Source organism: Rhea pennata, chromosome 19 (genome assembly GCF_028389875.1).
Source record: "Rhea pennata isolate bPtePen1 chromosome 19, bPtePen1.pri, whole genome shotgun sequence".
NCBI lineage: Eukaryota > Metazoa > Chordata > Aves > Rheiformes > Rheidae > Rhea > Rhea pennata.
The window spans coordinates 7,301,212-7,316,857 of record NC_084681.1 but is presented as its reverse complement, the minus strand read 5'-3'; the positions used below and the strand labels follow the sequence as shown (position 1 = coordinate 7,316,857).

Genomic DNA, 15,646 nt, shown 5'->3' with positions numbered 1-15,646 from the left:
CCTCCCCGGGCCACCCCTCCATCCTCCCCCCCCGCTGGGGTTAAATCCAGCCCCCCCCCCCCGGGCCTCGCAGCCGCGCTGCCACCGCGCTCTGGTGCCGGCGCTTTAATTCCCATTACTTATTTATTTCCGCAATTGTCTCCTAATTGCTTTGGCGGCCTCACCGAAGGCATCTTGGCGTGGGAAGACGGAGCCGACGTACAAATAAAGCCGATAAATAAATAAACCCGGTGGGTCCCGCGCGGCTCCCCGGGGGGGGGGGCGGGGGTGGGAAGGGGGGGGCGTCCCCGGCGCGTGGCTTTGCAGCCCGAGGAGTCAGCACTCAGCACCCATGGGTGCCCCAGCGCGGCAGCCTCGGCTGGGCCCGAGCGGGGTACCGGTGGGAGCTGTGCGAACAAAAGGGAGCCAAAGAAAAGCTTTTGTTTAAAAAAAAAAAAAAAAAAAAATCCCCAACCCACGGTTTTAATTAATTAGTTATGTCCCCAGCGACTCCGCGGCGGCAATGGCTTTGCCTCATGTTTCATTGAAGGGCGCTGGCGCGGGAGGCTGCGCGGGCCCGCGGCGAGGGCGGCAGCCGGCCCCGGCCCCCGCCACCGCAGTGCCCCTCGCAAAACTTATTTACATGCTAAAACTGCAATGGGGAGGGCAGCAAAAAATCCCGGCTGGAAAAGGGCGCCTGGCACCGACCCCTCCGCGCGGGGCAATGCCGAGCGCTTTGCCGGGGTATTGCCCGTCATTCTGCCTGCGTGGGGCAGGAGCGCTGCCCCCCCCCCCCCCCCCCCCCCCCCCCCCCCAGACGAGCGCAGGGCACAGCTCGGCCCACGTAGTCGTCCTGGTGCCAGCGCGCAGGGCTTTGCAAAGCCACGGTTTGGGCAGTTTAGTGCTTAACAGCCCTTGAGGGATATTATTTCTCTTTGGTGAAAGCAGCTAATCAATCACTTTTTAATTCAGCTGGTTCTGGCACCCATGCCACCCTGGGATGCCGCAGGCTGCGGTTTATGAGTGCCCTGAGTGGGAGGGGGGGAAAATAAAATAAAAAATGGTAATAATACCGGCCGGCTCGCCTGCTTGCAGCCCGCCTCCCAAACGGCGGCTCGGCCCCGCTCGCCGCCTCCGTGGGCCCGGGGAGCCGTGCCCCCCACCCTCGCGCCCGGGCCTTTCCTGGCATCCCCATGGAGGCAGCACGCAGCCGCCCTCCCCCCCCCCCCCCCCCCCCGGGGGTGTCCCACGGCCCGGCGCGAGGACTCCCCGGCGCCCCGGTCCCCGCCGGGAGCATCGGCGCTGGCTGCGCCCCACGCCGGTCACTTGCAAGCTGACGGAGTGACCGCGAATTGCGGTAGCTAAGTCAGAGCTGGCCACCAAGGTGGGGTCCTCCCCCCTTCCCCCCCCCCCACCCCCCGATTTCCAGCTTTTAGCGAAGAGCTCAGGTGTTGCTCCTGCCCCGCCGCGGCCCAGGGCCCTCCCTGCAGCCCCCGGCAGCCCCCGGCTCGGCCCGGCTGCCACACGCGGAGCGAGGGCAGGGTTTGGGAGGCTCAGCCACCACCTTTCCACCCTGAACAACGACGCTCTTCCTTGGTGATTTTTAAGCCTTTTCTCAATCCGTTGCGCTCTCTAAACCTGTTCAAGGTCTTTATTTTCCCTTCAGCAGCTGTTGCTCTTTGAACTGCTGCAGAAGACTGAATCCATCCCTGATGCCACTTTGATTTCAGATTTACAGTCCAAGCCCCAAAATCCTCCACTGCTTGTGAGGTCCTTCGAGAGACTCACGGAGAAAGTGTTTATTTCCATCATAAAGATGTGTTTTAATATTTTAACATAAATCAAGCTGCGCTTTATGGTGATAATAAATTTGCTGGCAGAAACTGCCTTTGCAGCCCGAGGCAGCAGAGCAGTTCAATTTGTTTGGTTTTAAGCGTAAGGATATGTAATTGAGAAGGAGAAAGTACAGATGTTTTAACTGAGTTCCCAGATACCACCTAGAGTTGCAGGAGACTAATCCAGAGGAAGAGGCGAGGGTCTCCATTACCCTCTCTGCTTGCCACCTCTCCTCGGCCTGCAGACCCGTTAGTCACGGGCGTCCCCTCCAGGAATAGCTGCTTGCTATGAGAAGAGGAAGGGAGGTGAAGAAAGATGCTAGACTGAAACAGATGTATAATGTGCATTTTATTTTGCCGTTAATCCTTTTTTTTTTTTTGAAAACTAATTACAGTCAGGACAATCATCACGTGAGGATCTGTAATAGTGATCTGTTAGCACTGGTAATAGCCAAATAAAAACAGAGTCATTCCTGGTCTGCAAGAGCAGAGTGGCTCCCACCCCGCGCCGAGCCGGGGCAGCGGTCGGAGGCACCCGCTCCCCGGCTCTGCTTCCCACCAGCCCGGCCCAGGGCAGCGCGGGCTCTAGTGAGCCATCCTGTTCCCCCTTCACTGGTGATTTTTAAGGCATTGCTATGTCATGTTTTGTATGAAAAATGTTCTCTCCCCTTGGAGTTTCTTTCCACTAAACGCCCTGATTCCTAAGGTAGATTTGTTTTGCTGCTCTGCAAGGACAGCAGGTGTCTGGGAATTCTTGGTTATTTATTTAAGAAATCGCTCATGCTCCTCTGGGACCAGAGCTCTTCTAGGCGAGGTACCATGGCAAATGCTGGGGACAGGACGCGCGAGGGCAAGGCAGGCAGCGCTCCCTGCACCACGGCACCCAAACCCTGCCGCCAAGCAGCTCTCCGCTTGGACTAAGGCCCCTCGGAAGTCACTGTCGTGCACCATGCCGAAGAGGAGAGTCGGTCACCGAGGCCAGGGAAGAGAAGGCACGTCTTCAAATGCAAGTCCACCAGAGAGGGCTGATAACCGCTCTGCCCGCTGTGCGTCACGGCGGCCTGCAGTCACCCCCGCGGTGGCGGCGGGGGGAAACGCGCCGAGCCTCGCGCTGCTGTGCCACGCTGGACGGGCTCAGCCCTGCGCCCCGCTCTTGCTGCGAGCGCTGGAGTCTGAAGGCTGCTGCTGTAGGAAAAGAGAGATCCCTTCTCCGACTACTTGGCTTAGGGGCAGAAAGAGAGGGGAAGAAAGGGCAGCCCTAAGCAGGGAAAGGACGAACGGAGGCAAATAAGGAAGCGACCGAGGACAGCCCGTTCTCTGGTTGGCAATGATATGTGAAGGCAAGAAATTCAGCTCAGCGCCTGAACGGACGGAGCTGACTCAAGTGCCCTGCAAAGCACAGGCAGCCTGGGGCAAACAGCCTGCCGGGAAAGGCCTCGGCCCCCTCCATAAATCCACACCTGCGCACTGGCACAGAGGAGCAGCCTCCTGCAGGGCTGCCACCCTTCCGAAGGCTCATTTCATGAGGATTAAATCCCTCCCTCTGGCTCTGCCTACCTCCCAGCTGCACTAGGACAGAACAGCGCGGCGTGCCCCACCGGGGCATCTGCGACCTGTCCTGTTTCTGGCAGCCAGGACTGCGCAAGAGCCTTGAGAACAAGCAACAGAAGGGAGCAGTTGCAAACGCCTGCCCCACGCCTTGCAGGGGGGCCCCGCTCCGCTGCCCGCGGAAACTTCCCTCCAAACCGCGGGGCTGCTATCGCTCTTCCTAAGCGAGACACCAGCTACCCGTAAAGCAACTTGCTAATCCGGCACTCGAGATGCCACATCAGCTTCCTTACAGCACTTGGGGATGTTTACGTTCACTAGCAAGGGCTGCCAAAGCCTATTCAGGATGGAGCTGGAGATGGGTGAAACGGTCCCCCCAGCTCCTCTCCGAGCAGCGCAGCAAGGGCACATTCACAGCTCTCAGGCCTGAGAGGTGAAGGGACTTCTGCTTTCAGTATCATGTAGTGTTCTCATACAGCTCCAGGTACTTGCATATTCCCCCAGGAGGAGCACTAGGAAGTCCTACTTGAAAATAGAGCTTGATTAAAAAGCAGCTGCAGTTCAAAGCTTGCTTTTAGTGAGCAGTGACACTTAATACTATAGCAGTACAAAGGGCAAGAGGATATAGCACCAGTGGCATGCTCCTGGCTTTGAACCTGCTTTAATAAGGGCTGAGGGAGAAGAAAGGCTTAAAAGATTTCAGGTGAAAACTTCTGAAGTTCCTCCTTCTGATAGGAAAATCTATCTGATCTTTGCCTAAGGGCTTCAGATCACTACCACCCAGTGACAGACAGCATCGGTTCCGTTGCAGTGACCAAGAGAAGCCTCAGAAGCAGAGATTATAATCCAAGGCATTAGCTGCCCAAAATAACAGGCAGAGAATTATCTGGGAGCCCAGCAAACTCCCAGGTAAGCTGAATAAGATCAGTGAAAAGCCCACCTTAACCCTTCGCAGAGAGAGGACGGGTGGGTTGAGGAGCAGTCTCAGTAGGGGTCCAGTTTTCTCCCTCCCATGACACAAGCTCTGCTCCTGCAGAGCACCAGGCGCTGCTGAACCATAGCACAGCCTTTTCCTGCTGGCTCGAGCCCATTCCCTTGAGTTAACACCCACCTTGTTTCAAGGCTAATTACCCAGCACAGGAGGCTGGAAATGCATCAGTGTGCACAGCCAGAGCTCTCACAGATCTAACTCGCATCAGGCCTGGGTAATTAGCACCTCCCCAGCCCACATAAATCCTGACCACTGCAGCCGGGGCCTGGCCTGGTGCTCCAGCCCTGCATGAAATGGAGAATAGCTCTGCCAGCTGAAGTCACTTAGCTGCACGCAGGAGCCAAGGGAAGCAAGGCTGTGTTTTCCTTTCCAAAGGTGAAGAGCTACATCCCTGCATGCATATGGACACTGCTCTATAGGGTGAGGGCTGCCAAAGCAAAGGAGAACAGGACGAGAAGTGTGAATGTAAACTCCAGGGCTGTGTGTGGCAGGGGGAATCCAGTTCTGCTAAGCAAGGGATCCCAGATCCCGGGCAATACATGGTGCTCCTTACCCAGAGCATAGAACAGGTTAATGCTTCTGAAAGAAGAAAGTGTAACAGATATTATATATTAAAAAAGGGGAGCAGGGAGGACTATTCTCATCCCAATTTGTTTTCTCTCCCCTCAACTGGCACAGGAGTTTTGTGTATGTAGGGTCCGCAGCTGGAGAAGAGAGGTTAATTTCCTTCAAATTCCTGCTGGATTCTGTGCACAGCAGGTCCCTGCCTTTGGGGCAAGGGATATTTAGCTGACTACTGTAGTGACCAGCCAATGCTGTCAGCTCTCCTGTGTGCTGAAACCTGCAGCGTCAGAGAAGGGCCGCGGTAGGGGCGGAGAAATGCTTGAACAGAGCTCAAGGCAGAAATAGCTGGGCACTGGTTAATCATACAGGTTGCCAAGAGCTCAGCCCCGCGGCTTTGCACAGCGGGTCTGTGATCAGGACCGTAAAAATGCTGAGCCCACTCCATCCACACCCAAAGCGGAAGTGGAGAAAAGAAAGTCTGTGTCCAGGTCTGACCTGTGTCACCAAACCAGCGGCCTGGAAACTTCCTTCACACACACTGCCTCTCCTTCCCCCTCCGCAGTCCAGAGAAGCGAAGTGCCGGAGTCTCCTGTGGAGCCCCAGAGGGAGCATGCCGCTATGCCCACCTCAGAGTTTTGACTCACTCAGAACAATGTTTGCAGTCACAAACATGAAGCAAGAAAAGCCCCATATGAGCACAAACACAATCCAGAAGGTGTGCCGGAAAGGGGACAGGTGCTTGTTAACAGTACCACTGCCGAAGACCAGCTGAGTGTCCTTCCGACTACAGTATGCGAGGAAAGCCGGAATGAGGTACTGGATCCCATTCCCAGCATAGGCTCCCGTGATCCCCACCAAGGACTCCAGATCATGGGTGCAGAAAGCCACCAGCACTGGGGGAATCAGTGTGATGGCAGGAAAGACAATCCTATCTACCACCCATGGGTAGGTTCCCCCTTCTCTGTGGAAAAGGGTCTTCCAGTTGTTGCGCAGGGTCACAGCAATGATGGGGAAATTAGTGCTGATGGTGAAGACTGGGAAGAGGCCCAGGAAGTAGCGAATGAAGGCGATGTTGATGATTTCACAGTTGGTGAAGTTGAGCGTGTACATGTCCATGAGGGTGTCATTGCGGAAACAGTAAATGGCAGTGAAGGACAGGAGGCTGTAGAAAGCCAGTATCAGGATATAATCGAGCAGCACGAGCTTGTTGACATGCCTCTTCTTGGAGATGGGTGTGATGAGGGACGGCAGGGAGTGCTGGCACATGAAGGAGTAGACACACACCCCAAAGAGGTTGCGGATGCCCGACAGCTGGGCCATGGACGGGTGACCCTCTGCTTGGCCTCTGCTGATGCGGATGAGAGCCAGAATAATCATGAGGATGAAAGCTGGAGAGAGAGAATGTTTCAGGTCAAGCCTATGTCCATGCTCCCCATAACCCTCCTCCCATCAGCACTGGCAGCCCTGGCACCAGATCTCCCAGCTACGCCATGAGAGCATTTCCCTGTCTCTGGAGAATGTGATACTGCACATCAAAGGCAAGATACACAGGAATTAATCATGACTTACTTTCATTGCTAGTCAGAACATAAGGGAATAGGCTCAGGACCATCTTCAGCAGACATCTCCCTCCAGTCTGCCTCCCTCAGGGACTCTCTCACTTGCTTTAGGAAATGATTGCTCTAGGCCCTTCAGAGACATAACACTAACACTGCTGTCCAGACTTATTACCTTCTTCTCCAAGGGTCTCAGGCCATGTAGGCTTCTGCCACGTACACTGGCTAACTGTCACTGTCTAGAAGTGACTTACGGAAAGGTTTGAGCCCTGACTTCTAAATGAAGAAAACATCAAGCCTGGCTGCAGAGTCAAACCCAGTAATATTTTTGCATGGTTTGTGGCCAGACTAATATTTTCAAGACCTCACCTATGCACACAGGCATATGCACGGGGACAGCCACTATAGAGCTTTCCTGTCCCTATGACCTGTCAAGCACGACAGAACAAGAACTAGCCAGCCATTTCCTGGGTAGGAAGAACAGACTGTCTGTAGTCAATCCCAGGTGGAGAAGCCAGTCTAGAAGGGACTAAAACAGCACTGAAAGGCTGCTATTAAAATTCATCACTTCTAGGCATGAAGTCTGCTTGTCTACCCTTTACTTATGGCAGGGGAAAGCCTAATAACATTTTATTAGCTTGTCACAAAATGCTATTTGCTATGGACAAAAAGGAAATGGAAAGATCGGGCTAATACCTTTATTTACTCTACTGGTGGAAATTTGAGCCAGAAACAGTTACTGCTAGACTTATTCCTAGTGTGGCACAAACAGCAGAAACCTAATTCTGGCATCACAGAAATCACATCAACCTGGGAAAGACGATCATCAGCTGCTGGAGTTAACAAGGAACAGGGGAAAAAGCCTGCCTGGCTGGGCAGCAAGCAACAAAATTTACAGTCTGATGCTGGCAATGGATGGGCCACTGTAGCTTGCACAGAGCTGTCTCTTGCGCTGGTTTGAGGCATCAAAGCACAGCTATGAATTATCAGATATTGAAAAAACCCAGAGTGCTGACACTACTATTATGGATAACTTTGAATGTCATAAATAAAAGAGCAGAGAAATTGGAGCAGCACACATCCCCACAGCCAAGCCCACAGCCACTGGCACTGCAAATAAGGCAAGGCTCACTGTGGGGCAAAGATACTCGCTTACTCTACTGGAAACTAGCAGCCGGAGTGAAGGCCTTGCCACGGACGAGAAGCGATAGTTACAGACCAGTTAGCAGACACCGTCTCTGCTGTCCCCAGAGAGACCAGATTAACCTTAACTGAAGCAGTATCATCTCTCTCAAAAACACCACCCCCCCCAGCAATTTCCCAAACAGTTTCCCCTCTCACAGCAATCCTCCTTCCTTTCCTCATGTTGCAAACACTGTTTTCATGCTCAGCACTTATGTATTCACACTCTGCATTTCACCTCTTACTGCCTCAGGAAACCTCTCAGCTTCCAACTGTTTCCCAGCGACAGGGAAAGCCAACAGTTCCCCACAACCAGACAATGGACCAGAGAGACGACAGCAGATCTGTTACCACAATAGCCAAGCTATTTCGGGAGTGCTGGGCACTATAGATCTGCCCAGGACCAGTCAGAGAGGGCTAGGAAAAGCAACAGCTCATTGCTCGGGTGTGCACAATTCCCCTTGCCTTCACTCAAGCTAGTAAACGAAATGCACTCTGAACACAAGTATGGTTACTGTGTCTTTCCACGCTTCCCCATCGCTCCCTAGAGGAGAGATGCTTGCCAGCCACATCAGCTAGAGCAAGATAACCTTAAAGAGATGGTGTCAGGACATCAGGGTCTGGGGTTGCACACGCTACAAAAAAAAAAAAAAAAAAAAAAAAAAAAAAGAAGGTGCCCTGAAGACCAAGACAAACCAGGTTAAGCAACTAGCAACTTTGGAAACACACTGAGGTCATCCCTTTTGCTCTCGCTTGGGGAAGCGGTCAACCTCTGAAGCCAAAAAAAAAAAACATTCCTGTATATTGATTAGATTTAACTGCAGAAGCTTTGTACCTCTTCCTCTGCACATGAGATCGTAAATCTCTACCAGCTGTGATTAACCAAGAGCAAAGAGTGACCTATTTCTGTCTCCTAACTCTCTCACTATTGGCTCAAAATCCTTCTTTCCATAACAATGCTAACAGGACCAGCTGGACTTCAGGGGAACCTCCAAGCTCCTTCCATCTTCAGCCAGAGATCTGAAAAGCTCTTCTCTGCCCCAGCATGTGTTTTTTCTGGTAGGAAGTCCTGAAGGATCAGGTTTCCAGTGGATTCCCTAAATGACAAATAGAAGCCTACAGGCTTAAGAAACTGGAATTCAGATAACCTTCGCTTTTCTTAAATGCTTCTTTCAGAAATTAAATCTTCTAAAAGTATGAGGAGTGATAATCCAAGACTAAGATCTAAATTCATACTGTTTTCAAGAAGGCAAGGTGTGATGCCTTACTGAACACTTGGAATCAAAGTTTGAAGTGTTATACCAGCCTTTGGGAGACCATGCTGTTCCTTAGAGTAAACAGCTCTTTTCCTACCCTGGTGCAACAGTACTCTCATTTTGTCAGATTAAAGAAATCACACTCTTCTGGTCTTCCTTTCTGTCCCTTAGCACCTTTCTAACATTTAGATTTATATCAATCCCCTTTGGACTCTTCACTCACGCCAGGGCTCATCTGTATATAACATAGTCTTTCCACTCACAAACGCTATTTTGGGAAAGTAAGCCTACTCCAAGATATCCTGCAGTCATCCTTATCATTCTTGATAAGACCCAGGGAATCCTGGGGCTGCAGACAACTGTGCTTTGGTAATTAGGAAGTCCAGGATCTCAGATAGCTTGTCTGAGCTATCAGTGCCACAGAGAGTTGCTTCCTACTTATTTCCATGGACTGAAGTGGATTCCTAAAGCAAATCTGCTTAGACATCTCAGATCCCACTGGGCCAAGGCACAAAGTGACTTTGCTCAACTATATTTGGAGCTTTACTATAGACAAGAAACGGTACAAACAAGATTAAAACATCAATCCTCTTTTTTTTTTTTTTTTTGGGGGGGGGGTTGTTTTTTTCCCACCCTGAGAACAATGCATGTGAGACATGCCAGTGACTCTCCCAAAAGTTCCCAGCTCTGGAAGAGGTGCTATCTATGATCAAGCATTTCCCCTGCCTAGTGCTAGTGCTCTGTGGATGTACTGCCCTTGAGAGAGGTGGTAAACTGGAAACCTCCCCTGCCCAATTCCAACCCCAGAGGTCACAACAGCAGCCCTACCCTGACAGCTGTGTTTTCTCTCACTCCCTGGGGTGGAAGTTTCTCTTGCCCTGCTCCCAGAGTCAGAGAGTTAAAACATTTGCATCCTGGATTTATCTCTCTGTCCCTGGGAGAAGGCAAGGCTGAAATGAAACTCTGAAACCTAGTTATGCTGGATGATAAATCAAGATGAAGAGAAGATGACAGACTCTGACTGACAGGCAGCTTTGAGCAGATGAGGCAGCAGAGGATCCTGCAGACGCACACAAAGACCCTGCTCACATCCTTCTCCACCTAGGACAGCAGGCTGAAGACAGAGCCCCAGTGTACCATTTCAAGTCGCCTACAGTTGCCACATCAACTGCTCCTGCAGCGCTCCTTCACCAGGAGGACATGGGTTGGTTAAAAAAAGCCCTGATCTTTCCCCGAACAAACAGGACAGAGGATCTGAGCAACATGCTTCAGGAATGAAAGAACTTCAGATACCTCCAGCATTAGACCTATTTCAATCCCACATACTACTCAACAGGCTTTTCAGTCAACAAGGCACAGAGGACACTTCACCCATCTCATCTCCTGGTCTCTAGAGATCGGAGTATCCTTTTTACTGAAGGATGTAAATGGAGCTGGAGAATAAAAATGGGGGTAGGCTATAAAAAAAGTGTTGTGATGCACTCTCATCACCCCTGTTCAGTTGCCTCTCCCTATAGACACCTCCCTTCACTTTGGGGGAAAGATACACCAGCTTTTTCTCCCAGTCAAAATGGACCTTGCAGACAGTTACTATCTCCTGTCCCGCTTGACTCAAGAGATTTTGATTCAGAAACAAGACAGCTCTGCTATGTTTCTTGTAGATGGAAAAAGATGAATATGGATGAACACACCCAAATAGCAAAACTTATGGAAAATATGGGAGTCTGGGGATATTAAAAGGTACATTTTTGTGAGCTGTGATAGAAACATAAACAGAGCTATACAGAGAAATAGTGGAGATGATACTGAAGATAATTTAGCCATTTAAGTATTGTTTTGCAGCATCAGAGCAAACACCTTTGCAAATAATAAATGCTGTCTCATGCTTGTGCTTCATTTCTCTGCAAAAAGGCTGCTGCAGAAAAAAAAAAGTCCTAAGCTCAAACACTTTTTTTTTTCCCCTCCAATCATACAAGGTTCTTGGAAGAAGAGGAGCTGACAGCTGATGTTCAGAATGAGGTTTTGGCTTAACTCTTCTTCGTGTGCCCCTGGCAAGACACTATGCTATGTTTGTAAGATGTTTCACCTGGTGGACCCCTTCCGTCTCTCTCTTGGGATGTAGAAAATAATGGAAAGACCCTAAACTCAGCCGTACTGGGAAACGGGGAGGAGAGACACGTGCTGCTACACAATTCAAAAAGAGCTGCCCTGGCAAGGAGGATGTGAGCTCAGAAGTGAGGTTCTGCAGATTTATGACTTTGGATAACCTCTGTGATCCCAGGAAGGAGGGCTAATTGCTGATAATAGCTCCCCAAGTTCAACAATAAGCTCCCACTTTCAAAGCACTGGTCCCGGTTAAAAGCGGGATGGTTTTATTGGCTCTGGAAAGCAGGGGCAGACAGCTACAAGCCATAGAGGAGCAGAAAAGTTACTGAAAAAAAAACAGAACAAAGGTCACATTACAGCTACCTGTACATTAAGAAACAGAAAAGTAGAGATGGGGAGGAAATATCTGGTACACCCATTCACCCACAGCTCAAGGCACGTCCTTTCTGACTCTGTGCCTACTCTCTTTCCTTCTTCCATGAGGAAGGCCCAGTATCATCACCAAACCTGTCATCCCTTCCAGCAATCCACACCACCTTGCCATCAGCAGAGCAACCCATGCCTCACTGCTCCCCTACCCCTACTCGGAACCATTTGTTTAAGCAAGTGCTGCGTTACACTTCTGGCACATTTGCGGCAGGGCCATCCGTCAACGCTGGCTGATAGCGTGACAGAGCTTTCTTGTCGAAGCGGAGAATCAATATGCCAGGAGATAATGATAATGAATCACCCTTTCATAACGCGTGCCGCTTGCTTCCCTTTTCATATATTAGGCTGCATGATGGATTCCAAGAGGAGGAAGTCTTCATGAGCTTCCTGGGCTCATTGTCTTCAGATGGACTCAAAGGAAGAAGCTTTCTGTGCATCTTAACCTTGGTCTTGAAGCCTCACCAAGCCAAAGCACACCAGACCCCTCAAATAGAGGACTGGACTTCCTCCAATTTATCATTAGGCAGCTCTTCCAAGAGAAGCATAGAAGAAAGACTGTCTCCTCTGCACATACTGAACAGCATAGTGCCACGTCAAGATAATTTCACTTTCTGTATCCCTAGCTATCACTTGGTTTGCCCATCACTATGATTGATATCCTTCTAGGCTGCTATTCCCCCACATCAGAGCCAGCTGCCTTCTGTGAGTTCTTTAGGCAAACTTAAGAGCCCAGTGCAGCTCTCTGGAGTTGCTAGGCATCATGGATGCTGTGGTGTTTGAAGTCCTAAAGCATGGTTGAAGTTCACTACTCCAGCAGAACAAAGCATCTGAAATGAAGACACTGATTCTTAAATGTAAAACTCGGTTACCCAGTTTATCCTTCAGAAACTGTATCCTGTCACTTGCTCATGACCTCAAGCTCTCTAAACTCTGGAACAACAACCAATAAATTGTTCCAGGCTTCAGAGGTTTCTACATGAAATGATGGTAAAGGGGTAGTACGAAAACCAGATTTGCCCCATCAGATGTGGGAACTGGAATACTTTGGATCAGACGAGGCAATGACTGAGCCTGAAACACTGTCTCTAGGAAGATGAAGGATTTATGAGTACAGAGACTATGGGGAAGCAAGACAGATCTGTTCACAGAAGACAGCAATTCTCTTGAGAGATGTCAGAAAGAGAAGAGAGAAACTACTTCTCAGAAAAAAGTTATCAGCTATGAGAAACTGTAGAACATTACAATGGCTAGTTCTCCTGGTGGAGGGCAGGGACCTGCAGGAATAAGTTACCTCCCTGTCCCAAAGACTCATGCACAGTCTACATGGCCATGGACTGTTGCTCATACAACAGGGGAAGAAGAGCAACATGTTGGGCATATTATGATCACAGAAGCACAATGCCACTTACCAAGAAGGCAAGAAAAACCCTGAGAAATGGAAGCATTGTATCTCACTGCACTACTGCTCCCCATGCCATTTCACCTGCATTGCCAGGTTTTGCTAGCTCCTGCTGCAACCCTCTCAGCCATTACTGCTGCCCTGGCCTTGCGCCAAGCAGAGCCAATTTCGTTAACAAAGGAAAGCTTCATTAAACAACACCAAGTCTTTTTGGCTGTCAAAGGCAGTTCACTAGGACTCCTCTGCTGTGAAGAGATCACCTCTCTGCTTTTCTTCATGGTTTGGGGTAGTGTTTGCTACATGGTAACTGAGATTTACAAGCAACCTCCCCAACCTGGTAACAATTCCTGCTGTGAAACTGTTGGAGGTACCCTGCTCTCAGCCCACATTTGCTGTTTTCCAAAGGCATCTGCACACCAGTAACAGTTCATAGAGAGAAAAAGTGCTCTGTACTCTGGTGTTTATCACCGATGGTTTATCTCAACATATGGGAAGGGAAGATCAGGCAGGGAGGTTTGCTTCTGCTTGAAAAATCACCTGTATAGTTTATTTTCTGTCACCACCAGCAGAAACATCATAAAGCCTTTACAACTGGGACTCAGTTCAGAGTTCTGAGCTCTGCTCTTGACTTGGTCTGTTAGCTTTGATAGTTGCTTCCCTCTCCATGCCTCAATTGACTCTTCTGTGAGAAGGGAATATTACACACTTCGGTGTCACTGTGAGCCTGAGCTAGTTCTGCATGTTTTGGAAAGCACTGGGTGCAGCACGCCCATGTCCCATGAAATCTGGGTGCCCTGCAGCCTCAGCCATACCTTCTGCATCTTGCCACAGACCATGCTCAGCAAACAGTTTTAATGACCTTGTCCCAGAAGTTCCTCCTTTCACACTCTCAACAGCAGAGAGTAGCTTTGCATGCCAGACTCCTGCCCTGAAAAATCTGTGTGGGCACTGTCATCCAGATCCTTCAGTAGGGCAGGGACATAGGGCTGAACTCAACTTGGTGTTTTCAGCTCCCTCTCGCCACCTCTCAGACCCATCAGTTTGTCTCTGCTGCCTGGCTAAAGTACTCTTTTCAGGAACGTTGACTCTTCAAGCAGGATCTCAGTGGTCCTGTCCAGCACTGCACGTCACTCTCCATCTGCATCTGAAGCCAACAAGGCACTTTCACTCGCACTGGCACTGCTTCACCCCACTGCCCCCCACCAGCACCACTGAAATGAGCTCCTCAACCGACAACTCGAAAAGCAGGCATGACAGAAGCATAGCCTTTTAACTAACTCTTCATAAATATATTCACTTCTCCTAGTGAATTATTTACCCCAGGCTCTGGCAGCAGCTTTCTCTGCTCAAAAGGGATATAGGAACATAAAGTAACTTTGTGGAAGGTTGTCAGAATCCTTAAAACAATTCAACATGCAACAGTGTCCTGATTTACAGTTCAATTCCATCTTCCTTGTCATTCCCTTATGCTCTATGAAAGGAGAGGGGCAGAGGTCTAATGGGCCCTTCCATAAGCTGTGGCAGAGAGCTCCATTTTTAATCTGGAAAAGAGGCTGCCTTGAGGACTGTGGACACTGGCAAACTAATCCTTCTGCAGGATACTGGAAATACAGGGCTTCAGACAACTGCCATGGCCTCTGACATCAGTGTCCTCTTTAATTCTTACAGTCTACAGTTAAAGGAAAATAGCAGAGTCACTCTAGGTATCTACACTGGATCAACTCAAGCATGGCTAGGTAAGCCTGCTAAGGATGGCAGAGACAGTTACTACAGCAGGTGAAATCTGTTCTCTGCAGAGGAGTGCTGAAGACACCTATCACAGGCAGGACTCTGATGGGGAAAGCAGAACTGCCAATGAAAAGCTGTGAAAGTCAGCCTCACCAGTACACTTTGGAGAGCTCTTCCCCAGTTTATTCTCCAGCAGCCTTTCACTAAGCAAGCTGGAAGGGGAACAGAGAGCTTAACGCACACTTCCTGCTATTCTTGTCCTTCGTCATTCCATCTTACCAGCCATGAGGGAAGAGCTCAGCAAGAGATTAATGGTCTCCAGTTTTATGCCCACAATTTGGGAAGAGTTGGAAGTGATCGATCTGAAGGGCTGTAGTTACTGGAATGGATGTAGTATGCTCTGACTATGCTACAGGGAGAAGGAACTGAGCATGCAGCAGCCAAACCCAGAAGTTTATTCCTCTATAAAATGGCTTTTTATTAAAATACAATACTTTAATAACTACAATATAACATCAAGAGCAGCACATGAAGCAAATGTCCCAAGCGGGAGCTGTCTGGGAACATTTGCCAGAGACTATTCAATAACAGCAGCAATAATCATGCTACCACAATCTTTAAAGCCGATGGTCCCTGCCTATAGAGCTGGGCATCTCAGGCTGTAACAGGCTGCAATTAATTGGGTTAGCTGCTTAACACACAATAGCCCAGTGTCTGCTGGTGAGCTCCACCAAGCCCTGTCCTTTTTGTTAGCTTCCCTAATCCATGCACCTTTCTGTGACACTGCGAAACAGTTATTATCTAATAATAAAGAGGTAGGGCTGGGCACCGGAAAGCTGTGTGTTCCCTTTGCTTTGACAAGTGCATCAGCCTTGTCTGACTCAGTCTGTTCTCTGCTCCCTTTACCAAGGAGAAAGGGCTGTGCTGCCCCCTCCAACAGCTCATCCCTAATGCAATCTATTTCACCAGGACTGGCGAGAGGAGGGTAAGAAAAATAGCTAGACATCAAGTGTCTAAAGTGAGCAGTCTCTCACTACCAAAGATTTAAACCCTTTGGGGGAGGGGAGGGGGAG

The 15,646-nt window shown here is 49.9% G+C and overlaps 1 protein-coding gene across 4 annotated transcripts in view; it reads right to left on the bottom strand.

The window, feature by feature from the left end:
• Positions 1-2,907: 2,907 nt before the first annotated feature.
• The window catches only part of TMEM104 (transmembrane protein 104), a 48,024-nt gene continuing 35,285 nt past the window's right edge, over positions 2,908-15,646 (bottom strand). For 3 of the 4 annotated variants that reach the window (XM_062591965.1, XM_062591967.1, XM_062591966.1), the window contains one exon: positions 2,908-6,305. In XM_062591965.1, coding sequence (XP_062447949.1) covers positions 5,545-6,305 — 761 coding nt within the window. In that variant the 3' untranslated portion in view covers positions 2,908-5,544. The remainder of the gene's footprint in view (positions 6,306-15,646) is intronic. The other variant, XR_009960364.1, reaches the window with a different exon arrangement.